Source organism: Alosa alosa, chromosome 11 (genome assembly GCF_017589495.1).
Source record: "Alosa alosa isolate M-15738 ecotype Scorff River chromosome 11, AALO_Geno_1.1, whole genome shotgun sequence".
Taxonomy (NCBI): Eukaryota; Metazoa; Chordata; class Actinopteri; order Clupeiformes; family Clupeidae; genus Alosa; species Alosa alosa.
The window spans coordinates 5,969,795-5,996,666 of NC_063199.1; the positions used below are offsets into that span (position 1 = coordinate 5,969,795).

The following is a 26,872-nucleotide window of genomic DNA, read 5'->3' on the forward strand; positions in this document are numbered from 1 at the left end:
GTGTGTGTGTGTGCGTGAGAAAGAGAGATAATAGTGAGTGTGTCTGTGTGTGTGCGTCTGAGTGAGTGAGTGAGTGAGAGAGAAAAAAGGGGAAAGAAGAGAGATGGGGATGGGGGAGGAGGAGGGAGAGGAGGGAGGAGGAGGAGAGATGAAATAAAAAGAAAGAAATGGGGTGATACTGTGTGTGTGTGTGTGTGTGTGTGTGTGTGTGGTGGTGGAGGAGGAGAGGGGGAGAGAGGGCAGGCACAGTCAGTTCTGATAACAGCAACAGTAGGAGGAGGATGAGCCGTGGCACCGCCCCTCTCTCTCCACAGATATAAATAGGAGGCGGATTTTTTTGCTCTGCTCATTTCACTTGAAGGATGAGATCCCTGAAACACCTCAAACATCACACCAGGAACAATGTGGTGAGTGACTTTCCCGGCTCTAACCCAGTGCAGGCGTGTGTGTGCGGCTCAGGTGAGGGTGCTGAAGGTGAAGGCGTCTCTGTGTGTTTGTGTTTGGTTTGCTTTTTGAAAGGTTTTTTTGCGCCAGTATTTCTCTCTGTTTCTTACTAGGGGAAAAGGAGATTACTTTCTTCCCTTCCATAGAGTGCTGCAGCAAGAACATCATTACTGATAAGAGTCGCCTAACTCTCTGTCTTATCTCTCTCTCTCTCTCTCGCTCTGTATCACTCTTTTACTCTGTCTCTCAGACATTTTCTTTCTGTCCTGTTCTGTTCCCCTCTATCCTGACTTTCTTTCTTTTTCTACCCTCTTTCTCCTCTCTTGCTATCCCCCTACCCCCCCCTCTGTCTGTCTCTGTCTCTCTCTCTCTCTTCCTTTGACTATCTACCCATCTGCCACCCCCACCCCCTACCCCCCCATCCATTCCCTATCTCTTTCTCTTCCTCTATCTGTCTTCCTCTATCTGTCTATCTGTGCTCTTTACCTTTGTTCGACTTTTTTGTCTACTCCCTTATATATGTTCTCTTAAACTATCTTTTACATTCATGTAACCTTCTTTACAGCCACTATTCTGCAGTACTGTTTTCTCTCTCTCTCTCTCTCTCTCTCTCTCTCTCTCTCTCTCTCTCTCTCTTTCAGTCTCTCTTCCTCCCTCCCTCCCTCCCTTCCTCCCTTCCTCCCCCCTCCCTCCCTCCTCTCTCTTTCATTTGTCTTTCTGTCTCTCATTTCGTCTGCCTTTCATTTTGTCGTGTTTTTTTTCTCTCCTCCCTCTCTCTCATACTCCCCCTTTTTTCTTTTCTCCCTCACTCCCCTCCCCTCTCTCTTTTTTCTCTCTCTCTTTCACTCACTCACTCACTCACTCACTCAGTCTGCTTGTCTCTCACCCCCCACTGCCCCTCCCTCTCCTTTTCCTTTCTCTCTCTCTCTCTCTCTCTCTCTCTCTTTCTCTCTTTCTCTCACATGCTCACTCAATCTCCCCCTCCCTTATCCCTCTCTCTTTCTCTCCTTGTTCCCTCTGTCTCATTTCTCTCTCACTCTCTCACTCACTCCCTCACTCTCCCTCACACACAGACACATACACTGATACAACACATACACACACAGACAGCACTGACACACACACAGCACTACAGAAACAGTTATACACACATTTACACTCTCTCACTCACACACACACACACACACACACTTCCTCACACACTCACATGCATACAAACAGTCTGTCTCTTTTTCTCTCTGTCTGTCTACTTTAAAAGCAGTAATTATAAATGACGTGGTTATCAGGGCATCCAGGTTCTCCTTCTCATTCTCTTCCTCTCTCCCCCTCTCTGCCTTCTGTTTCTGCCTCTCCCTGTGCTCTCTCTCTCTTTCTCCCTCTCTTTCTCCCTTTCCCTTTATCTCTGTCCCCCTTTCCCCCTCCCTGTTTCTCCCTCTCTCTCACACACACACACTCAAACACACACACACACACTCTCTACCCCTCCCTCTCTTTTGCTCTATCTCTTACTCACTCACTCAGTCTCTCCCCCTCCTTCTCTTTTGCTTTCTGTCTCCTCTCTCTCTCTCTCCCTCTCGCTCTCTCTTTCTCGGTTTCATATCTATCAGTCTTCATGTCTGTCTCACTCTCATCTCTCCCCCCCCCCTCCCACCCCAGAGTGGGGAAGGCTCTGAAGGAAATGTCCTAACCCAACCATTCTTATTCTGATGCAAAGGCTCAGGATTCTTCCCACAATCCTTTGCAAAGACAAGGTGTGTTTGAAAAAAAAAAAGGATTTGAAATGTAAGGGTCTCCCACTGGCTTGCTCATTACACCAGTGAAGAAGGGGCTTTTGTCAGCACTTGAAATTGGTTCTCTTTTTTTTTTTTTTTTTTGACAACTTCTTTGTGGCCCAGAGCTGATCTGTGGTGCTGGTGTGATTCTGACCACCAGCACAGTTCCTCAACTTGCCACAAGAACTAACTGAGAACCCTGCTTTTAATGAGCATGCTGCCTCATGCTGGTGCCTTGACTGAACTCTAACCCCAGTGAGGAAAAAACAACAGTTGTTTATGTGTGTGTGTGTGTGTGTGTTTGTGCGGCCTTGCTTTTGTGCATCATTGTAAGTTTGTCCGGTCAGTACAGAGGCTGGAGTGATCCACCATTGGCTGGAGCACACAGGAAGTGCTGCGGACAGTCTGCGGATGTGAACTTCCTGGTTGGACCCAGCTCTCCTTTTGTGCTCCCTATTATTGTAGAGAGTGCAGAGGAAGGAAGCAAGGCTCTCGCGAGCTTGCACAGATCTACCCCTTATCTCCCCCATCTAATGCGCTCACTGCTGGATCCAGAGGACGAGGCAAGGCAAGGCGTAGTCAGAATGCAGCTATCCCTCCCTCCCTCTCTCCCTCTCTCTCTCTCTCTCTCTCTCTCTCTCTCTCTCTCTCTCTCTCTCTCTCTCTCTCTCTCTCTTCCTCCCTCCCTCTCTCTCTCTCTCTCTCTCTTCCTCTCTCTCTCTCTCTCTCTCTCTCTCTCTCTCTCTCTCTTTCCTCTCTCTCTCTCTCTCTCTCTCTCTCCCACCTCTCTCTCTGTCTCTCTCTCTCTGTGTCTCTGTCTCTCGCTCAGTGGCTAATGTTCTTGAAGTCTCCGACTTGCAAGGAGAAGGAAACAACACATCGTCACGCACACACGCGCGTATATGTACGCGTGTGCTTGCACAAGCGCCTGCTTCTGTGTGTATGTGCGCGTTTATGTGTGTGCTCTTCTGACATCGCAACAGGGGAGATTGATGTTGTTACATACATACTTCATCAGGACCAAACAGAAAAACTCCCTTTTTTTGTCTTCTGCTGCTTGCCTCACCACACTCAGCATAGTGAGTCAGATGCCGGCAGAGGAGCCACCTCAGAGATGGCAGAGGCTGGGACTGCGCCGAGTTGAGTTGAGTTTCCCTACCAGTCACTGACTGAGTGCATTTGTGTGTTTCAGCAGGAGGAGCAGCAGCAGAGGGAGGAAGAGGAGAGGGAGCGGGAGAGGCCTTCGAAGGTCCGCAACCCGTCTGAAGTAATGGAGCCTGAGCCAAAGGAGTCCCAGCAGCAGCAGCCCCCGCCACAGGCCCAGCCGGTGGATGTGGGCACGCAGACGGACCCGGTGGTGGTGCTGTCGCTGGCCCAGGCCGCCGTGCTGGGCCTCATCTCCCAGAACGAGATCTTCGGCGCCACCATAGCCCCCAACGGCTTCTACACTGGCGAGCCCCGCGAGCACATGCTGCTCTCTTCGCCTCCGCCACCTCCGCACCACCACCACCACCAACAACAACACCACCCACACCACCATCAACACCACCACCCTCATCACCACCTCTCACTACCCCACCCCCCGCCCGAGGCTCTGGAGTACGAGTACGCTGCTGAGAGCACCCTGATTGGTGCCAACGGGGACTACCTGGCCCTTCCAGCAGGCAGCTCAGAGGAGAGGGGCCCGCGGAGACGGCCGGGGCCCAGGGGCCGGATGCGGCGACCCCGCAGCAACGGGGAGGTGGAGGTGGCTGGCGGCGGAGGCGACCCGGAGGACCAGGAGCCAGCGAACAAGATTCAGATCCGCCATGCGCACACCCCTATCAGCGTGAAGGGAGAGGGGCCCGAGCACATGGCACTGCCCGCCTGTGCGGGAGGCAGCCCGGGCAGAGGTGACCAGCCCATGGACCTGGCACCACAGAGGGGGCCCCTGAAGGAGGAGGCGTGCCACAGAGACTGCTCCGACTGTGGGAGTGGAGGAGGAGGAGGAGGAGGTGCCAGCTATCGTGGAGGCAGGGGGGAGATGATGAGGCCCCGGTCCAACCCGGGACGACCCGCCGAGCCGGGGAGAGGAGCCCGCGAGCGACAGGAGGGGGCACGCACGGGCAAAGTGGAGACCATGGAAGAGGGCACCGCGGAGGACGCTGAGGACGAGCGCATGCGCGGCTCGCTCCTGAAGAGCCCGGGACAGGACGAAGAGGACGAGGAGGCCGCCGCTGCCGCCGCCAGGGCTGAAGAGGATGATGATGATGAGGAGGAGGAGGAGCAGAGCAGCGCGCTGCGACGCTATTACGAGTCCAGCGTGGTCGGCTACGAGGCGGCCGAGATGGGCCTGCAGGGGGACTACGAGGAGGGGGGACCCGGGGGTGCGACGGCCGCGGCGGCGGCAGCAGCGGCCGCCATGCTGTGGGCGGACCACCCGGACGGCGAGGCTTCGCTGGGCCGGCGCATGCAGATCGACCGGCTGGACATCAACGTGCAGATCGACGAGTCCTACTGCGTGGACGTGGGCGAGGGCCTGAAACGCTGGAAGTGCCGCCTGTGCGAGAAGTCGTACACATCCAAGTACAACCTGGTGACGCACATCCTGGGCCACAACGGCATCAAGCCGCACGAGTGCCTGCACTGTGGCAAGCTCTTCAAGCAGCCGAGCCACCTGCAGACGCACCTGCTCACGCACCAGGGCACGCGGCCGCACAAGTGCACCGTCTGCAAGAAGGCCTTCACGCAGACCAGCCACCTGAAGCGCCACATGCTCCAGCACAGCGACGTCAAGCCCATGTCAGCTGCCGCTTCTGCCGCTTCCTTTTACCTCGGCGAAGGCGCGACGACGAGGCCAAGCACGAGAACGGCCACTGCCATTGCGTGTAACGCGCGGTGCGCCTGAGTTCCGGCGCGACGCTGCACCTCAGCGGCACCAGGCCAGCCACCAGGGGCCCGCCACCTTCCAGTGCCCCGAGTGCCACAAGTCGTTTGCCTACCGCAGCCAGCTGCAGAACCACCTGATGAAGCATCAGAACGTGCCCCGACGCCTGCTCTCGAAAAGGCATGGAGTTCGTCCAGATCCACCACCTGCGCCAGCACGCGCTCACGCACAAGGTACTCGCACAGCAGGCCGCTGCCTCCGCCTCCGCCACTGCCGCCGAGCACAAGGTACTGAAACCCCCCCTCCCGCACGGGCTCACCCCCCCGCCTCCCAGCACCTCCCTCCCCCTCCAAAAACCTCGCACGACCTCCACCATCACCTCCTCATGCTTGTGAAATGACACTCATATTTTCATATTTTTTTAAACACTTTTTTCCTCATTTTTTTCTCTTCTATTTTCAATTTTTTTCTTTTTTTCATTTTTTTTTGTCTTGTGTAAATATCTATTTTTTTGAAGGTCATAAGTGCTGAAAAGCCTTCATGATCTGTCACGAGAGTTTTCACCTGCCCTCCCTCCCCCTGCCGCCCTGTCACCGTAGACGTTCCAGCCGCGGCGGGTCTGTGCCGCTACGTGACCTCGTCTCCCGAGAGCGTGGCGGTGATTAGCTTCATGATAGGGCGCCCGTCGTGGCACTCTGCGGGTGAGCGAGCGCTCTAATGAGAGTACAGCCTCCTCTCTCTCTCTCTCTCTCTCTCTCTCACTCTCACTCACTCACTCACTCACTCACTCACAGAACAGGTTCCAGAGCAAACACATGCAAACACACACACACACACACACACTCACACACAGACACATACTCAAACACATGTGTACACATAGACAAACACACAAACTTACACACATACACAGACGTATACAAACACAAACACACAAAGAAACACATTCACAAACACCTATACAAACACACAGATACACCTACACCTACACCTACACATACACAAACATATACATACACCTGCAGCACACACATACACACACACACACACACACACACACACACACACAGACCTCAGTCTGGCTCCTGCCTGACGTGGCTCCTCCCACCTGCCCCGGAGCTGTCCTATCATCTTTCCACCTAAGGGAGTGGCCCCCTTCCTGCATATGCTTTTTTGTGTTTTTTTTTTTTTTTTTTTTTTTTTTTTTCGTCCTGTGAAGTGTGTCATTCCATAACCAGTGGCCCCTGCACCTTTCCCCCACCCTGCTCTCAACTCCCCGAGTGACTGAGGCCGTGATGATTCATCCTGCCGCTCGCTTATGACTTCAGACTCGGTAAATAAAGTGTGTCGCAGGTTAACTGCCTAATAAATAAAAACACTGGCACTCGTCTTGAGGTTGTGGATAAGCCCACTTTGTCACTGGTTTTAGAATAGCGATAGCTGTGTGTGTGTGTGGGTGTGTGTGTGTGTGTGGGTGGGTGGGTGGGTGTGACATTATCAGCATGCTCTTGTGAGTATATATTGTGTGGAACAGATTGTGCTAAAGTGGGGCTGGCCACAGGGGGCTGTCAGTGTGTACAATTAGTATCTTAAATGTCTTATTTATTACAAGTGGTTAATTGCAGTAGAATTTGAAACTGGGATTGAGATAGATGATGGTGTGGAATTTTATGTTTTGACACTTAATTATTTAATTGCACTAGAATTTTAAAACTGGTATTAAGATGGTTGGTAGTGTGGAACAGTATGATTTTTAAGCCCTTCATAATTTATCATAATTATGTGTAGTTAAATGGATTAATCTATAGTTTTCTTAGATTTTGTCATTTTAATTCATTATGAAGATGAAGTTGTATCAATCAGTTATCAGTATTTCTTATTACAGCCCTGAATCAGCCATTCTGTGATCTATGTAAGGTATGATGAAAATTGTTATTTCCAAGATCAGAGATTTTCAGATTTATCAGTGACCAGTTTCAGATGCAGAAGAAACAACTTTGATCCCACATACTGACATGTTTAGTCAGATCTGATCTGAGCTGTGTGTGTGTCACTTCCCTTAGCTAGAGATGTGGCTCCCTCGATTGCAAAGTTCAGAGGCGCCACGTGGTGGAGCTGCAGTGTTCTGTTAGTTTGAGTGTGTCTGTGTGTGTGTACAACTGAGCTACTTTTCCCTGCAGTACTCTGATGACCACACCGTACTTATTTTATATTGTGTGGTTGTGTGTATATGTGTGTTGTCAGTGCGAGCGTTCCTGCGTGTGTGTGTGCGTGCAATATTCTGTTTGCTCGTCAGGTAGTCAGCTGAGCTCTTCTATAGATTGTGCGGTGTCTATGGCAACCAGACCCTTTTCTTCCTCTTCCTTTTTTCTCTCCCCCACTCCATTCCATTCCATTTCATTGTTGGCTCACTTTGCCTTCTGGCTACTATAGCCTGCAAATGATTGTGGAGAAATATGAAGACACAAAATGATAAGCTGGGAGAGAAATCAGCACCAAAAAAAACTTTGGAATAATTTAATAATAGTGTGTCTACTGTTTATTTATTTGTTTTTAAAGAAAGAAACTTGTGCCTAACCTGCTCTTTGTTTGTTTGTTTGTTTGTTTGTTTGCGCGCGCGTGCGTGTGTGTGTGTGTGTGTGTGTGTGTGTGTGTGTGTGTGTATGTGTGGTGTACACAGGGTATGAAGGAATTCAAGTGTGAGGTGTGCTCGCGGGAGTTCACCCTCTCGGCCAACCTGAAGCGCCACATGCTCATCCACACCAGCGTGAGGCCCTTCCAGTGCCACGTCTGCTTCAAGACCTTCGTCCAGAAGCAGACCCTCAAGACCCACATGATTGTGCACCTGCCCGTCAAGCCCTTCAAGTGCAAGGTAGCCCAGTCCAGCCTCAGTCGGCCATCTTGTTTCTTTCTTTCATACTTTATCTGTCCAACTACGAGAAAGTTAATGGGAATCTGGTAGCATCTGTTGTTTCTCCTCCTTACCTGAATCCCATTTCATCACTTTTTCTCTCTCTTATTCTATCCCTTTCTCTTTCTTTCTCTAGCTACTCCATCACTCTATTCTTTTCTGCCTTTCACCCTTTTGAGGTCATGAGGTTATGAGAGTAAAACATACTTTCTTTTTCTTTCTCACACACCCTTCTGTCTACCATGCTTCTTAGACTTTAGAAAGGTGTGAAAATGTGTGTGTGTGTGTGTGTGTGCGTGCGTGTCTTAACTCAGTGTTCCCCTTTTTTCCCTGCAGGTGTGTGGCAAGTCTTTCAACCGAATGTACAACCTCCTGGGACACATGCACCTCCACGCTGGCAGCAAGCCCTTCAAGTGTCCTTACTGCTCCAGCAAATTCAACCTGAAGGGCAACCTGAGCCGCCACATGAAGGTCAAGCACGGCATCCTCGATGGCTCGCCCGACGGACAAGGTGAGCATGTAGGGCAGGTGGGCGGGCGGATGGGCCACAGCAGGGGAGGAGGGGACTAGCAGTAGCCTGGCGCTCGCTTGCCTCCAGTGCTGTTGACTGATGTTTGCTTCCACACCCAGATATTTAAGCCAGCAGCTCACAACTACATCCACTCCTGCGCTGCTCTCCTTTATCCATATCAGGCCATATGTGTTTTATGTGGAGGCTGGATGATTTTGTAAATATGGGCTGGGTGGGGGCACATCAGTAAGCTCCTGAATGGCTGAAGACCAGGTCTGGTGCAGGGTGTTGTGTGTGTGTGTGTGTGTGTGTGTGCACAGGCTTGAGCTCTTAATGTCTTTCTCCTGGCCTGTTTCCGCCACTGGCATCAAGATCATTCCCGTGACCTAAAAGTTCCCATTAGTTCAGCTCATCTGCAGATTCCAGATCAGTCATTAGTCTTCTCGAGTTTTTAACCAGTTTTTTTGAAGTCATTGTAAGAAGTAGGATATAAAAGGAAACTGTGGCGCAGCATCCCTTACCACATACGGTTCCAGTGCCCTATACATCTAGAAAAGCCTATAAATAAATAATTAAAAAGGATTTGGGCAAAGAACAATTTATACATGAATATGTACGTGTGTGTGTGTGTGTGTGTCAATTCTGAATTATGTATACAGGTTTTGAGCAACATATACTGCCATCCAGGCAATGTCTTTTTCAGAAACTACCTTGAATATTTCAGGAAAACAATGCCAAAATGAATTCAGCACATATTTAAATAGTATTTCTCCATAGAGGAAGAGTCCAGGTGCTAATATGGTCCTTCTGCAGTCCAGATTTGTCAAATTAGGTGCATAATGGAATGAAAAGCATGACTAAGAATACCCCATACTGTTGAACAACTGAAATCCTATATCGGGGAGTAATGGGACAACATTTCATTATCAAAACTGTAGCAAATGGTCGTCTCAGTTCTTAAACATTTACAGAATTTTGTTAAATGAAGAGGTGAAGCTGCACGGTGGTAAACATGCTCCCGTCCCAACTTTTTTGAAACATGTTGCTGGCATCAAATACAAAATTAACATATACTTTCCATGAAATAGTCCAAATTTTCATTTTCAACATTTGATATGTTGTCTATGTCCTTTTTGCTGCTAAATATAGGTTTACGAGACTTGTATATTATGACATTCTGTTTTTATTTGCATGTTACACAATGTCCCAACTTTTTCTGTTTTGGGGTTGTATATAGTATATTATATATATGAATGTGTATAGATTTAGTTTATATAGTGTAAACATGAGATATGGGAGATTATATAACGGTTGTGTTTCAGGTTATTTTCAAGTGTATATGAGTCAGTGTAAGATTCATAATCTTCCGTTTTCATGGGGTGTGCTAGTTAATTCATGGATTCATGTTGTGTGCACATTTAAAAGTTGGCCTCTTCGACCTGTGCACTTACTGTAGTTTGCACTTGGCCTCATTTGCGATGAATGTGTTGGCTTCAAGAGTGAATGGAATGAGCATGGTGTCAGTTTTCAAGGTGTAATTGCCAATTAGCATACATGCCAACGAAATACCTGATCTGACTGCCAGTCACTAATGACTGTAAATGTTAATGTTTTTGTTTGTTTTATATGTTGTTCTGCAGACACTCTGCCAGAGATGGAGGGGCAGGATGACTACGAGGAGGAGGGCTTTGAGTTTAGTGAGAGGGAGAACCTGGCCAGCAACAACGCACAAGACCTCAGCAAGCTGGCCGAGATGGCCTACTACGGCTACGGCAAAGCAGCCGCGCGCTACTCTCTACCCTGAACCACACACCCCTGTGGCTCCTTCAAAAAGTTTCCATAGGCCAATTGGAGGGAAGGGTGTGTGTGTGTGTGTGTGTGTGTGTGTGTGTGTGTGTGTGTGTGTGTGTGTGTTTGTTTATGGGACCATCTTGGTCTTTTGCACTGGAGGACAGAAAAACCTGTGAAAGTTTTCTTTGGGGTGGGTGTTTTTTTTTTTTTTTTCTGGAGTGCCAACTATTTGTCACATTACCCTTCATATTTTTGTGAACTCTCCACCCCTCCATCTGAAAGACTGTTTTTTTGTGTAAAAATGTTTGAAATTATTTTTTTTCCCCAAGAGTCATGTTGAAGTCTTTGACATAAGCAGTTAAATTGCAAAATATTCCTGAGGCTAATGCATTACTATGTGTAGTGAAATATGTACAGCCATCTTGAGGCACTTAACAGACGGATAATCCATGGCTCCATTCAGGAGGGCTCTGTTGGTGACGTCCTCCCATTCATGGGCATTTTGTTCTGGTTTGTTTTTTTATTTGTTTTTCTATTTTGTCCATATTAAAGCACATCATGAAATGAGTCAGTAGCACCTCTCCATGTCCTCTGCAGAGTTCAGCACAGCGAGTTGCTTGGACAAACCAAAGCTGACTAAATGAAAATGGTCTCCAACATTGGGGTGTGTTTTGTCATTTCCTTTCTCATTTTTACCCCCTCTTCTGTTTTTATGTTTCTTCATCTTTTTTATCTTTTCACACTCGATCTCTGTCTGACACACTGTGATTATCGTTACAAATGACATTTTCTGCAGCTATTCTGTGAACTGTTGAGGAAGCAAACAGCATGTATTTTTTCGATTTGTAAACTCGGTGAGCTGTACGTTTCTGCTTTTTTGGTGTGTTTATGAGTGACTTCTTCCAGTGCCTGGCTCGCTCGCTCGCTCTCTCTCTCTGGGTGCTGGCCCAGAGTCCTGCTTTGTTTGTGTCGCTTCACCCCCATGGCCTTGTGAACCACCGTGCAGTTCCTGCCACCATCACCATGTAATAAAACAGTGAGGGGCCAATCCTCCTGGAAACTGTCTAAGTTGGTGGGGGAAAAATGACAATGCTAGAATAATTGGAGTGGCTGGCCAAATAGTGGGAACATTACTTATCATACTCTCAATTCTTGGTCATATTTCTCATTCATGTCATCCCACAAACCCCCCCCCCCCCCCCCTCGAAACTTTGGGATCACTGAGACTGTCTGAATGCCATATATATTGAAGGTCTGTTTTGTATATGATGTTTAAAGCTGAATGTGTTCTGTATGTTTCACTTCTGTTCGAGTTTTCACCTCTCCTGGACTTATCCACCAGTAGACCAAAGAGTCTGACAGGCCCTTCTCCGTTTTACCAATCATCCCATCTGCTGGAGAGAAGGCATGGGAGGAGAGGAGGCCTCTATATTATTAACACCCCTGCCTCCCCCGTCTATCCTTCCCAGATTTTGAGCTTAGCTCTTCTGTAGCTTACTGTCAGCCTGGCTACTAATATTTCATTTTTAATGAGGTAGAAGATCTCGCAGGCAAACAGACTGACTGACTGCTGCCAGTGTCTATCCCTCTCCTGTCTGGCGTGAGCAGCTGCCATTTCCCAGCCTCCGCATCCACCACCATCATCCCAGCTCCTGTCTTTCCATTCCTTAACCTTCATGCGACATAAAATCTTAAAATAATAACACACCACTACATTGCATTAACTCTTACACCCCCCAAATAAATCCCTTTTATTCTCTTATTTTACCGATGACCCCCCCCCCCCCTCCTTCCACCGGGAAAAGGACTGCCCTGAAAACTTTGGACAGAAATATTAACTGCCCTTGTGTGTGCGCGCGAGTGTGCCATCTATCACGGCTGCACAGCGGTGTGAAGTGATGAACGACAGGCTGCAGACATGTGACAGGGCCATAGACCCAAAAGAGAATGATTGGGGGAAACTCAATGTATTCAGCTTCTCTCTCCACACTCTGCTTAAGCTTTATACTCTCAACACCACCTGCCCGTGAGGCATCCTCACAAAGAATTAAGAAAATAATGTGGATTATAGAGCTGTACATTCAACTATAACAAAAAGAGAGAAAAAAAAATACCAAACATGAATTTCATTTCAATCGCAGCTTTAGTTCTGCAGTTTTTTTTTGTTTGTTTAGGTATGGTAAAGCTTTTCTTTTTTGCACATTGATGTGAATATGCTGTCAAAAGAATTCTATGTTAAATGTTGTGTTTCAAACAATATTGTAAATTAATACATTTATTTACCTTAAGAAAAAATGGTGTCAAAGTGTTGATTGATGAGACAAAGAAATAGAAATGGATCCAAACATCTAAGAAGATTTATTAGAGCATTTTTGAAAAGGCCCATAAAATGGTTCATGGCAATATACAGTATGAGGAGACAATACAGTACTTCATGTTACAAAAATAAAGAACCTTGGAAATCCAGGGAAGGGCAAATGAGCGCAACTTGATGGTGAAAGACAGCAGGACTTTGTTTCTCTTCACAACACACTACTGATTCTAGTCACTTTTCTTCACGTCTCCCCTTCAGCACATAATGAATGTGCTTTTCATGACCTTTTAAAGTTTAAAATGAGGTACAAAAGATGAAATGAAAATGACCGCCGTCATTTCCTCTCTGGCTCGTGATGGTCAGATCCCTTCATTTGCCCAGTGCCTTGTCCAGGTTAGCTCTGATGGCGTCCAGGAAGTCTGTGGTGTTCACGTAATGCTCATTCAGCTTGCAACTGTAAAACACCAGAGAGTAGGTCAGGCAGGTCAACATGTATTATAATACACACAAATAGCATTATTTTATTTTTTTTAAATGTATTATTTGGTTTATGGCAACTACTTGATAACACCACATTTAGACATTTGGTTTTATACTGTTTTATGAATGTTTTCCCATCTCAACTTGGAAACTAACTAGTAGCATGACATTTCCAGTTAGAACAGACAGGCATGGAATGGACAGGAATCAGACAAAAAAAAAAGAACAAAATTTGTTTAATAACTAGCCCAGCTTAAATATTTACAGGCCAAATCAAAAGCTTGGCCTATGTAGTTGAAACACTGAAATATTTCAAACAAATGGCATTAACAATATAGTGTTTTATGACCCTGCACCTTAAGTCCGCCTCATCAGGTCATCCAAAATTTGAGTTGTTGCAATATAGTTATCTGACTGACTGGTCACAAATTTCAAAATGGAGGTGCATTGGTGGCCATGTTAGGTTCCATCTGGAGCCCTGCATATCTGTATAATGAAAGTTGGCCATTTGATCTGTTCCAGACGATTAAATGTTTGAGTTAAGGAGCTCATGATCATCAGTTGATTACCAGTTGCCCATGTATAAAATTAGTTTGCTTTGCCAGCTACGCTTGACCTACTTGACTGTTCTAATGTAGCCCAAATTCCTAGTGGTAATAATGTAGTAATGTAACACTCTGTCTACATAATACAACTTTTAATAATGTTGTCAAAATTCAATCAAGCAACTTGGTCCTGAAATGAATCCTTCCTTGCACTTTCTACTCCCACAGAGTTTTGTCAGCGCCTTTCAGTAAGCCATGTAATTATTTTACCAGAACAGGGCACCAACAAACAACAACCCAAACTTCCAGCTGTGAATATCAATCCAAATAACACTGGGCTTGGTGTAACGGTACAGTGAAATTATGGTTCAACTCAAATCACGGTTTGAACATCACGATTTGGTACAAGTGTAAAAAAACAGCATTTTGGCCAATTTGATCTGACCATTTGTGCGATCTCTCAATGAGCATTAGTTTTATCAATAATTGAAACTGGAAAGTTGAGTCGAGATGTGTACACCTTTGCTACATTATATATTTCACGTGTCTAAATCTAAAGCTGCTCACTTAGCACAATACAAGTGGTGTTTGATATGGCAGTACTCACTTGGGTAGACCATGAATGCAGCCAGCAAGATCCTTGGTCATGACGCCGCTCTCAACAGTGTCCACACAGACCTTCTCAAGCGTCTGGGAGAACCTGCCGGCCAGAGACACAAAGCGATTAGCAGGAAATGGTGAAAATGACTCACCAGGCTCATTATCAGAGACTCTGTTCTGCTCTAGGTTTTGTTAAGCTACTGTAATGCACAGCTCTAGTTAACTGGGTTTGGAACAGCAAGGGCTCAAAACCCGTCTCTGGATACAACCACTCTTTAGTGCCACAGTTGTGACACAAACGTGTGACTGTGACCTCTGCACACGTACTTGATGAGGTCTGGGTTTCCGTCGAGTTTGCCACGGTGCTCCAGGCCCCTGGTCCAGGCAAAGATGCTAGCGATGGGGTTGGTGCTGGTTGGTCTTCCCTTTAAAGTGGACACAAAGGAGGTCATTAACATTATAATACAAGACAATTACCCTCTGAAAAACAGGGGTTCTTTATGGTGCAATAGGCTCAATGAGTGGAGAAGAAATATAGTGGGAAGGTTTTTCAATCAGTGGGACTGCAAAAAGTAGAGACACAGAAAAACTGCACATGCTCAAGAAATATCCCAAACATCTTGTCTTGAGCATTCACATAGTTTCTAAAGAGCACACCTTCTATAGTGGTCAATTTGCAGTGACCAAGACACTTATCTGGGGAAAATGTCACCAGCAACTCTACTAAAGCATGCCTTTTGCATCTAATCTAACCAGAAAACAAACAGCATCTTGCATACATTGCTTAGAAAGCCATCACAAGAGCTCAGCAACAAATAAAGAGTTTTATTCCCTGCATTGACCACTGGATGGCAGTACTCTCCACCAACAGCCAAGTCTGTATAACCAGTATTCACATAATGATCCTTTCTAAGTAAACCCACAGCATGATCTAGAATTACATGCCCGCAGTAGAATCCAGAGCCATGGAGGGTGGAGGCAGCACTGACGCTTGTTAAGTCTGCCAAAGATGAACAAACCAAATGCACAATTTTATAAATTTATAAAAGCTTGACACTTTCTATTTGAAACTGTTCACCTGTATATAAACACAAACACTATTCCAGCACATGCCTACTAGGACCCATACACCAGTTCCACAGGAGGTATGTCCTTAAAGCAGCAACATGGAGATTAACAATTGTAGCACATATTAGTGGTGCTATTGCTGCTGATTACAAGGTAACCATGTTGGCTGTTAGCTTCCTAGTTTAAGAGAAAAACACTGGAGCAGTAGCTTACCTTCTGGTGCTCACGGTAATGCCTGGTGACTGTGCCATGGGCAGCCTCGGCCTCAATGGTCTTTCCATCAGGGCACACCAGCACAGAGGTCATCAGACCCAGAGAGCCAAATCCTGGCAAGAAAGAGACAGAAAAGCACAGCCAGTCAGACATGCAGGAGCTAAACAGCCAGGTAATGTCTGACAAAAATTTTAGTTTTTAGTTTAACAAAAATGTAATTTGGCATCAAATACCAGAACCATAGAAGGACTGCAATGTTAGATATTCAACAGAAAATCAAGTACAACTAGACTGTTCCTAAAATATGAATTGTTCATCTGAAATGTCTTCACCATTGTTGGGAATGTTACTTTAAAAAAGTAATTAGTTATAGTTACTCACTACTTGTTCCAAAAAGTAACTGAATTACCCTATGATAAGAGTAACTCGTTACCAGGGAAAGTAACTATTTGCGCTACTGTTACAAAAAAAAAAAGTTGCTATATGTCAAAGAATTTGGATTTTTTGAGCGGGCGGGCGGGCGGACGGACGGACAGAGACAGACAGACAGACAGACAGACAGACAGACAAGGGGAAATTCAAGATATTGCACATCGACAGACCTACGGTTGACTTCAGCCCGTGTCATAGGTTTTTGTTGTGAGGCAGAAAGATCTAGCTTTTGCTGCTTGGAGGACTTCGCTCCGAGTCCTTCTTTGCTAGTGGATGGCGAGCTATCATCTGTGGTGGAGGTATCGGTGTTTTTGGCCACTATCTTTAGATGCGTGTGAGATGCTTCATTAAATTAAATGAGTTGCTTACAACGGATGTCGACAAAGTCTTCGCTCCTGGACATAATGTACACATTACATGCACATTCTTGCCTTGATGAATTTGAAGTAGTGCTTATATCTTCATCTTGAAAATGCCAACTTTTCGGATTGCTCCTGACCTCTGCTGCTTCGTCAAATCTCTATTTTAGCTGTTGCGTGTGTGTGTGTGTGGCACGTGTGCTGGCAAGTGTGTAAAAACACTGGCTCTGATTGGCTGAAACATGACTCTGCCTTAGCCAATCATAATCGCTTACGTCATTATTAACCCACCTCCTCACTAGGTTGGGTGCGTTGGGCGTTAGGTGCCAGGGTGCGTTCGGATTAGGCCTACATAGTTTATTCATTCAATCAATACATAGTAACGCACCGCATTTAACGTCCAGTAAAGTTAACGGCGTTGTAACGACGGGAAAAGTAATTAGTTAGATTACCCCGTTAGTGAAAATATAACATTGTTACCTAACGCCCTTCTTTTAAACGGTGTTATTCCAAAGACTGGTCTTCATTGTCTAATACAGTACCAATCAGAAGTTTGGACACACGCACACTTATTCATAGTTTTTTTTTTTTAATTCCTTTTTTCCTATATTGTACAACAATACCTACAACATCTGAAGTATGAGGTCTCTAGAAATATATTATTTCCATTTCATCCAAAAACATATTCTTCACCGTTTACCTCTGTGACAACTTTGCACACAATTAACATTATTAAAGCCAACTTCCCATACATCTGTTGGCTGGTACAGTATACCTTCCTTATGGAGTAAGTAATAAGTAATCTAATCTGTTGCTTTATGTACACATACATTTCAGAAATGCTATGTCTGCCTTCAGTAATAGAATAGCAGTAAGCAGTAATAGCAGTAAGCACAATTTCAGCCCCATTTAATTGATACTGACTAAAAGTCCACTGTGTGGGTGATTGCTTGACCAGCCGTAATGACCTGAGCTCCAGTGTCCTTACCCTGAGCCAGGATGTCAGACTGCACGTCTCCATCATAGTTCTTGCAGGCCCACACAAAGGCACCCGATGACTTCAGCACCTGGGCCACCATGTCGTCGATGAGCCTGTGCTCATACCAGATCTTCAGCTTGTCAAAGTCGGGCTTGTAATTCCTGCAGAGGAGACGTGCAAAACCCAAAACAGAAGTGTGTCGGTTGGTTGGCGGTGTAAAGCTAATCTTGGAGAGACTAACACCCAGTTAAAAGTTCACTGAGCAGATTAATCTTTGACTTTCTAGGCGTCTGGGAAGAAGTGAAAACGTACATCTCACCCGGTTTACAATGATTGACAAAGTCTTTGATGACACAACCTTGACCTAGGGGTTATGCCACTCGGAAACTCATAAATGCTATGTTTGGCTATAAGATGTCAAAGGTTCTGAGGTGCTGCATTACAGAGCAATCTAACTGACACCATAATGGCCCTCTTCTGGCTGTCTCAGAGGACCTGACTCACTTCTGAAAGATATCCTCGAAGATGTCCTTGAAGCGGCCATCATAGGCTTTGAGGATGGTGTTCTTGGTGCTCATGTAGAGGGGCCACTTCTTCTGGATGGCATACTGGAAGCAGCTGTGAGCAAAGCCAGTGATGGACTAGAAGTAAGGAGAGAAAGACAACACACATCATTTTACACATCACAACATTGAGAAACAATATGCTACATCTAACCTTTCGACTTCTATTTTGGTCTCGTGCTCTTCATTTCAGTCTTTCCTGATGCATATGTATACATTAAATATATTACTGTGGTCACCTTGTTTGACTGAAAGCACTCTCAGTCAGCAGTGCTATGTAAATAAACCAATACAAGTGGGGGGAGGGGATGAAGAGTGCGACCAGACTATAGACATCTCTGCACCAAGCAGAGTGCTCCTTTTGTTTGTAGTAGAGAACTCCCTCAGCTCCACAGAACCCAGCAGACAACCCCTATGTTGTAACCCCAAACAATAGCTTCATGACAGTAAACAGAGTCAAAAGCCAGAATTCAAAGCTGGTTGATACAGCTCACGTCTTTAAAATGGACTCACCTTCCTGGCCAGAGCAAGACAGAAAAGAAGAAGGGGGAGGGAGCAAAGTTATTATAAATAAATGGAGCTTCCTTTCTTACTGCTACAGGCTTACAACGCACCTTTTCATGTCTTATGTGTGAATACAAACATGGCAGGGGGAGAGGAAACCACAGAACTTTTGCCCTCACCTCGTCAGTGTTGTACATCCCCATTCCACAGCCGCCACCAGGGAAGTTATACACCTCCCACTCCTGTCCTTTGCTACCGTCAGTAGGAGTGAAGACCATCTTGAACTGGCCTGGTTTGTTGACGACAAAGTCTGTTGCTTTGTACTGTAAAAGACAGAGGGAGGTGGTGTTGCGTAAGAGAAACGGCAATTAAGAATCATTGTTTTAGAGCAAATTGCACTGCACAGGAGCCGACCTGGTCGCCGAAGGCATGTCTGCCAATGGTCATGGCCTGCGTCCAACCAGGAACAAGTCTGGGAATGTTCTTGCAAATGATTGGCTCACGGAAGACTGTGCCACCCAGGATGTTCCTGATGGTTCCGTTGGGGCTCTTCCACATCTTCTTGAGTTTGAATTCTGTAAGGGGAGAGAAACTGGGTTAAAAGGTAGCCAAATGTCTAGCAACAGACGGAGACAATCTCCAAAGAGCCATATCTACTGACCAGGTAATGTTTCAAGATTCTCACGAGATGTCACAGGGGCACCAACAGCCAAACTGCAAGGCTGGTTCTCCGCCTGCAGGGCATGCGATTGTGCGTGCAACGGCGTGCGATTCTTATTACAAGTTAGATTACCATTAAAATGACTATGAATTTGTCTTTAGCTATGCTTGAGTTGAAAGGGGTTAAAATAGCAGCTTCTTAAAATAAAATGTTTTCTGTTTTACTTACTCCTCTATGACTCTAAACTAAATATGTTTGGTGTGTGGACTTTTGGGCTTTGGGGTACACCGATTCAACATTCTTTTACAGTTTTCCAACACTTTATCAATTAAACTGATTAATCAAGAGTAAAAAACTATGGAAATAATCATTAGTTGCAGCCCCATTGGGCACCCAGACCAACATACCACACACACTACTGATTTCATGACTACATGACTTTCTAGTTAAGGTTTTTACTAGATGTTAGCAGTTAATAGCAGTTGATTAGTCGCTATTTACATTTACTCATTTTAGCAGATGCTTTTTCCAAAGCGACTTCCATAGGTCATTTATATTACAAGGGCATTGTTGCATTGTCCCCAGAGCAACTCTGGGCTAAGTGCTTTGCTCAAAGGGAAGCCGGGAATTGAACCCACAAAAGGGGCTTACATTATAGCTGGTAATAGCTGTCAGAAGCTGATGTTACATCGGCCTAAAACACCAACTAGTGATTTAAATAGTTGATGAACCCCTACATACACACACACACACACACACACACACAAACTTCCAAGGGCATTGTACCTTCGACCCTAGCTTCGTCAGGAGTGATGGTGGCACATTTAACAGCAACATGGTATTTCTGGGTGGCCAACGCAGAGTCAATGGTGACCTGGTCATTGGTCTGGTCACGGTAGGGAAGACCGAGGTCATAGTACTTCAGATCCACATCAACATTGGAGAGGATGAGCTGTGGGACCACAAAGCAGAATAAGTCATGACTAATTAAACGGGAAGGTCAAACTGACAACTGAATCCTTGGCAAGACCGAAGACATTACATAAATTTCAACACATAATTGCTACAAATTTTAAATACATTTGGACAGAACCACTGAGCTGGAATGGAATTCTTAAAATAAAAAAAAAAAAGCATTGAAAGCTGCTCTAGTTTTCCATGAACCACAAACCCACATATAACACCCTAAATTAGAGAAGCCTGGGCGGCAATTAGCTCTAACTGCTGTGGGGTGATCCGAGACTTGCTCCCATTAAGGGGGAAAATTTCACAGCACTGAAAAAAACAATACACTCCCCCTTTAGCCTATATCCTGACAATAGTCATAATTCCAATGCTTGGCACAAGGCTATCATAGTATTTCTCCCTGGCACATGATTATGAATGTTGTGTAATGCTGTACACGCCGTTCTTGTTTCAGACAGGCACTGACTTCAGCCCTGTGAAACGTCACGTCCTGTCAGTAGGGCACTCATCCACCATCTGCTGTCCCCTCCAGAGCCTCCATCCAGCCAGCGCCAGCCCTCACGCCCCTGCTACCCCCTAATCTACCCCACCTCCCCAGGCTGATATAACCCTTCGTTCAGACGATCATGCTCTCTAACACTCTCTCGTCTGCTCTACAACTCGGATCCACGTGGCAGACAAAAATAGACTCGCCAGCCAGATACAACCCACCCTGGAGCAATCAGACAGTCTCTCTCTCAGTCTCTCTCTCTCTCAGTCTCAGTCTCTCTCTCTCTCAGTCTCTCTCTCTCTCAGTCTCTCTCTCTCTCAGTCTCTCTCTCTCTCAGTCTCTCTCTCTCTCAGTCTCTCTCTCCCCTCACCTTCTCCTTGATGAACTCCCAGATGATCCTGGTCATCTCATCGCCGTCCATCTCCACCACCGGCTGGGCAACCTTGATGCGTTTGTCGGCATCTGTGACGAAGGTGAGCCAGGTCAACCACAGAAGAATTTCACCTTTGACCCCTTTGTGTAACTCAGGGGTTATTATGCATCAGACATCTATAAACGCTTATAAAAAGACCTAAGTAAAGTCTCCCAGGAATAATGACCAGGCACATCTGGAAGCAAATGGCCCTAAAATAAGACACAAGGAGACAATGAAAGGAATCTGAAGCATTGATTACCCAATGTCCTGTTTATAAGGGGCTTCAATGACGATAGAAAATATTGTACTATGCAATGAAGCCTTCTCTGCAACACAGCGCTAGATGGCAAAACCACTGAAAGTAAACAGCTATATTATCTGTGCACTGACCTGCAGGTTGGAGGTTACTTGCCCTGCTATTTGTTTTGCCTGCATCTCCAAGAATATGGTCTAGTAAAGCCTGGAGGATTTTGGAATCCCAGAGGAATGTGCTTGTCATAACATGCTTTCATTATCTTCCTCCATTTTGTCTCTCCTTTCCTCCCTCTCTCCTTTTGTCTCCCCTTCTAACACTTCTATTTCCCCTCTTTCTTTCCTGGACTCCCTGCCTTGCCGTCTCACACTCTCTCTTTTCCTGCTCTCTCACTTCCCTCCCACACATCATTTGCCCCTTTACTTCTTTCTTTCTCTCTGCACTCCCCCTCCCTCCCTTCACACTTTCTACCTTCTCACCCCCTCTCATTCCCTTTTCTCTCACTCTCCCTGTCTCCCAGCAGGCCAGTGTGCTTTGGGGAGAGGAGGGTTGTGGGCGGAGCAGAGGGAGTCAAGTGACTTTCTGATCCTCCTGCCAAACCGAACCTCCCACTGGTTCCTTGCTCATTCTGAAAGAGTCAGAGAGCGGCGAGAGGAAGCCGAAATTGGAGCTGCTGCAATATCAAAAAAATAATACTTTGTGTCAAGCAAAGCGTTCAGAGATAATCACACCAGGCACTGAAATGGCATCAGCCACTGCCAAAGCACACTGCAGAGAGCAGCGTCACAAATCAAAAACCTGCAAATGAGCACAACACCCGACTTCCATATCAACATCCAGTTTGAAAAGAACAAATTGAACGTGCTCAACAGCTTCCAGTTTAAACAATGCTGAATGAAAGGTTTTGAGAAAATGACAAAGACTCTTTGTAAAGAGACTGTTCTTCATTTTGCATTCATGATATTGAAAATATTTGTCAGCCATCTTGCCACACCATCTAGGCAATGTGACGCACAAGACTATATTAAGACCAGAGACAGACCCCCCCCACACACGCACACACACTACTAATCATACACCATTTCAGGTCATCTGCACCGCTGTGTATTTAAATCACAATGCACCATGGGAAAAATCTTCATACAAAGGCTGGATCAGCCTGAATTTGAAAAAAAAAGAAAATAAGCTCAGAATCCTCTACCCTCCAGCACAGTGGAGCCCCCCTCAATAATCAGACACAGAGAGGGCAGTCTGGGGGTGGGGGAGGGGGAGACAGCTGAGAGATTATGTAAGCAGGCCACAACATTCTCCCGTTTCCAACCACAAACAGACCATGCTTTCAACTCTGCAGACCGAGATCGAAAAGTTACACCGGCATACTGGCAGCTTTCAGCACATGCCGAGATTCACAGCAAGTACCGGCATGAATGACAATCTTCTAGAAACGGCCAACCATCCCTTTTTATTTTGATCTCAAATCAACACAGATGTACTTTCAACTACTGGGGCTGCATTCATGTTCAGTTTCTCCCACGACAGACATGAGGACAGCCAAGCTGGGACACATCCGATGCTGGTCTGGCACAGAAGCTACCAAGTCTTCAAAGTGCTGGATGGACACCACACAATTGCTCTTACCAGAAACAAAAAAAATATTGTTAAACTGTGGTCTGGAAGACAGCTCAAATGACCAAACCCTTATCTCCATACCAGTCCATTTAGCTGCAGTTAAGTTCTCACGCTCTTCTACTGGCTCATCAAACCTCATAATTCTGTCGGTATGACAACGTTCTAGAACACCTATTAAATTTCATCGCAAAGGTCCTTGAAAGGGCTTTTGACTGCACACTCCTGACATCATCTCTCTGGTTAACAAATCACACTAGAAGTTTATTTAATGCAAACCCATTATCATGTTTTTTTGTGTGCAAATGATTAAGTCTTATCTTTCTGATCATTGAACAACTCAATGTACTAAGTAAATGACCTACACGTGATCTCCAGTATTCATAAGGACAAATATCATAAACAGAGATATCAACCATTTTTAAGCACCATAATGTAAAGTCACAAGCTTTTTATGAGATCATCTGCTGAGGTATTTGGGATACAAGCCAGCTGTAGAACTTCCAATTACATTCATTAACGTGCCATCAAACTCACCCAACCAGGTAAGCTTAAAGCATGTCTGTCCCAGCTGCCAACATTTATCTACACTAGACTGCCAAAAGGAAAGCCCAGGTAAATATGCAGCCACGCCGCCATGCAGCAGTTGTAGAGGATTTCCCGTCAGGTTTGTGCAGGCCACAAAGCACGTTCTAAGTTCACCGCTCCAATTACAAGCTCTAAAATCTCTTGGCAGACAACTAGCTAGTCCTTGTGACTGGAATAGGAAGGAGAGCAACAAGACCAGACGACTTTGCCGGGTAGGCTAGTGATTATTGAAGGTCAATCACTACCACAATATGCAGGGCACCTACTGAACTACACGCTTAAGTTTTAGATTTATATCTAAATTTAAATTCTAAAAAGTAAAGTATGTATTAACAATAAACCATTGTTGGTTACTGTAGTGGTATGAAATACAATTACTTCTTCTAGCATATAACTGATCTTTTTAGACTTAGTAATCACATAGACATTATACCATGCGCGAGATACAGGCCGTTTTAACTGCTGTTGATCTCTTAATCCATGCAAAATCCTTATAATCACAGAAACCCTGTGAATTGCATAGAGGACAGTTAGGCCTACAAACTACACCAGGCGCACAGGGTGACTTTTGAGGGCGAGGCATTTATAACTCATATGCAGTTATGTATGCAGCTTCCCAATGACACGAGGGAGCGAAATAAAATCCCTGTCCTTCATTCGTCCGACTTGCTCAAACAAAGATCAAGACTGCACACAAAGTAAAGGCACACACTTATCAAGAACAGACACATGAAAATGGTCATGTTGAAGTATGAATTTGTATATCGGACATGTTCATATCCAAAACTTTTATATAAAATCTTCAGACTAAGATAACTAGTTCATCATCCTGACTCCAAAGTTCAACAAGTGTGATAATCTATTTTTAACATATTGTACGTTAGGCTACTGTAAAAGCCAGTCACAAACGTTTGCAACAAAGGTAAGATTACCAAATTAAGGATTATTAGTTGACAGAAGTTCACTTTGGGGCTACTTCTCCAAATTGTTGCCAGCTGGCTGACCTTGACAAAAAAACAAAGTGCTAGAGTCAGAAGCTATGGAAAACGTTAGCTAAAAAATGCCGAACAGTTAGCTGGGTAAAGAAGACAGTATTTTTTTTCAATTGTCAGTACTTTTTCTTTCAGTTTAATACAGCCGCTCCTAGTGACTGACTTTTGAGCCATGCATGCATACAGGATGCATTGTGCTGATAAAACTGCCGACTTTTAACATCAGCTAAACGTTAAGATACACCCATTTGCCGAGTTGTCACACCAAAAAAATCCATATTGGTAGGCATCAGACAAAAGCGCACCGCACGTACACCATTAACGGTTAGTAGAATGGTCAACACTATACACTTGACCAGATCTAAAAAAAAAAAAAACGCCTAAGTATTCCTGTTACATAATCGATAAATAATATCACAAATGTTCGAAACAGACCATTCATTGAAGGAAACAAAGAAAAGGTTCAGGGGAGTGCGAGATTCGCTTTCTCCAGCTGTCCATAGCTCGCTCGCATTTACGGAGTTTTTCGGTCAGGCTAGTAAACTGTCAAAGTATCAAGACATTATCTTACATCTGCAAAAAAAATGTAACATTGTAATGTAGGCCTATGTGTGTTATTCAACTTGATAGTGTTGACACAACTGCATACTGCTTGATAACGTTGCACTAGCAAAGAACGTAAGCATTCGTTAATTAGAAAGCAAAATTGAATATGCCATCGGCTAAGAACATGCTCAATTTAACGTTAGCTTTAAGATGACCCGTTGCACTAATGCTATATCCTTATGGGAAAGCGAAACAAAATATCCATATGTTATTCAATAACGTTAACTTAGCACTGGTTGAAAACTGAAGTAACGTTAGCTTTCGTTCAGCGCAGCCAACACTTCACTTACAGTTTCTCTGTTGCAAACTCTGGCAAGTTGCAGGCGCAAGAACGGCTGGATTTTTAGACAGCGAGGCAGCACTCTTTGAAAGGGAGCTGAGGACCTTCAAGTAACCTGCCATGTTTCGCCCAAATCACTTGTAGCTGCTGTTCGACTACACTCCGGACGCAGGAAGGGTCGAATGAATTGCCGCGTCGAACGAAATGCTGTATGCGTCCCGCCCAGTTTCATGCTTGCCCTGACGTCAGAGTGAGTGGCAGAGGAGTCTTGAATCTGATGCCACATGGTGGGTGCCACTATCGCTGAATATTCATAATACAAGTCCACGACTTTGTTAACAAAATATGTGTTATGTTGATTTTATGTTCTACATTCTGTAGGCCTACATGTGTAGTGTTGCAGTTATTGCATTCTAATCTCATCAACAATGCAATGTAGCCTATAAAACCATGACCAGTGGTTGAACCAAAATGCCCATGTTATAGGCTACAGGTCCAAGGTCTTTACGTTTTCAATGTGCTTTTTTGACAAAACATTGACATTACTTGGCAGAGTGACACATAAGTGACAGAGAGCACAGTCTCTAGCGTTAGGCACAGAAATAATCCCAACATTCCGCTGCCTCTAATTTTAGCCGAGGATGGTGACCATACTGGGAGAAAGAATGGGAAGTGCGCAGTCATGTGAGAATCTTGCTACGATCACCTGGACGTGAGCCATTAAAAAGCGCCCAGCTCAAGTCACCTTGCCTTCACTTGTTTGGTTTAGCTACTTAGAGGACGGGGCAAAGTCACCAGCTTTTGACAAATCAGTTAGGCCTATGCTTGTGGTCAGGAAGGACATTACTTGTTCACAGGCAGTGAAAATGTATAGCAAACTTGGCCAACTTCAAGGTTATAATCCAGTTTAACATGGTCTTCTCTGAAATTACTGTTTCATTGATCTGTGAAAAATATATGCTTTATACATTTGCAACAGCACATTGTAAAAAATGGCTACTGTATTTTCAGAAGAATTTAGTCCAGATATTGACCATAGGCTACAGAGGCAATGATATAAATGCTTAATCTAGACACAATATCTAATGTGCTTAATCTAGACACACTACCATGTAGGATGCTAGTGTGCGAGTGCCATTGACACATTTTGATCATTTGTTTAAATACCCTTTGACCCCATGAAGTGTGTAAATGTACTCATACCATGGAGAGTTCAAATGGCTCAAATGCCCCCCCTCCCCACCCCACCCCACACACACACACCCTCAAACACACATATCAATAGGTGGCAGAGGGCTGCCTGTTATATCACATTTATATGTGTACTACATGGGTGCTAACCCACGATAGCTTGGTTAACACCAGATTGCTTCTCAAACCTAAACTGATATTGAGACTGAGTGGGTCTGGAAAGACTTGATTGACTTTTGACATCCAGAGACGTAACCAGCAGTGAAAGTAAACTTCTATTTGTGCATTTAATTCTTACCAAATAATTTCAGAAGTGCAGCAAACACATCTTTCTTGTAACCAAGCTTTAAAGTGCAGTTGTTTACACAGTTCCAAAGAAAATATACGTCTGTATCTGTTTAACCCTGTCGCCATCAGCGCAGCGATTAGGCCTGGTTGTGTTGAACACTTCT

At 45.2% G+C, this 26,872-nt stretch overlaps 2 protein-coding genes across 2 annotated transcripts; one reads left to right on the plus strand and one right to left on the minus strand.

The window, feature by feature from the left end:
• The first annotated feature begins 349 nt into the window (after positions 1 to 349).
• On the plus strand, positions 350 to 11,497 carry znf710a (zinc finger protein 710a). Its single transcript, XM_048257753.1, is given in 8 exon segments — positions 350 to 407; positions 3,409 to 4,995; positions 4,998 to 5,120; positions 5,123 to 5,238; positions 5,240 to 5,315; positions 7,763 to 7,954; positions 8,330 to 8,504; positions 10,145 to 11,497. Coding segments are annotated over 8 exon segments (2,478 nt in total). The 5' UTR covers positions 350 to 362; the 3' UTR covers positions 10,309 to 11,497.
• Positions 11,498 to 12,630: 1,133 nt separating this feature from the next.
• idh2 (isocitrate dehydrogenase (NADP(+)) 2) lies at positions 12,631 to 25,421 on the minus strand. The gene is made up of 11 exons (XM_048257754.1): positions 25,240 to 25,421; positions 20,840 to 20,931; positions 19,800 to 19,965; positions 18,767 to 18,927; positions 18,532 to 18,675; positions 17,790 to 17,926; positions 17,295 to 17,446; positions 15,516 to 15,628; positions 14,562 to 14,659; positions 14,242 to 14,334; positions 12,631 to 13,063 (listed from the first exon to the last, which is right to left on the minus strand). The coding sequence occupies exons 1-11, from the start codon at positions 25,349 to 25,351 to the stop codon at positions 12,979 to 12,981; spliced, it is 1,353 nt and encodes a 450-aa protein (XP_048113711.1). The 5' UTR covers positions 25,352 to 25,421; the 3' UTR covers positions 12,631 to 12,978.
• Between the last annotated feature and the right edge of the window lie 1,451 nt (positions 25,422 to 26,872).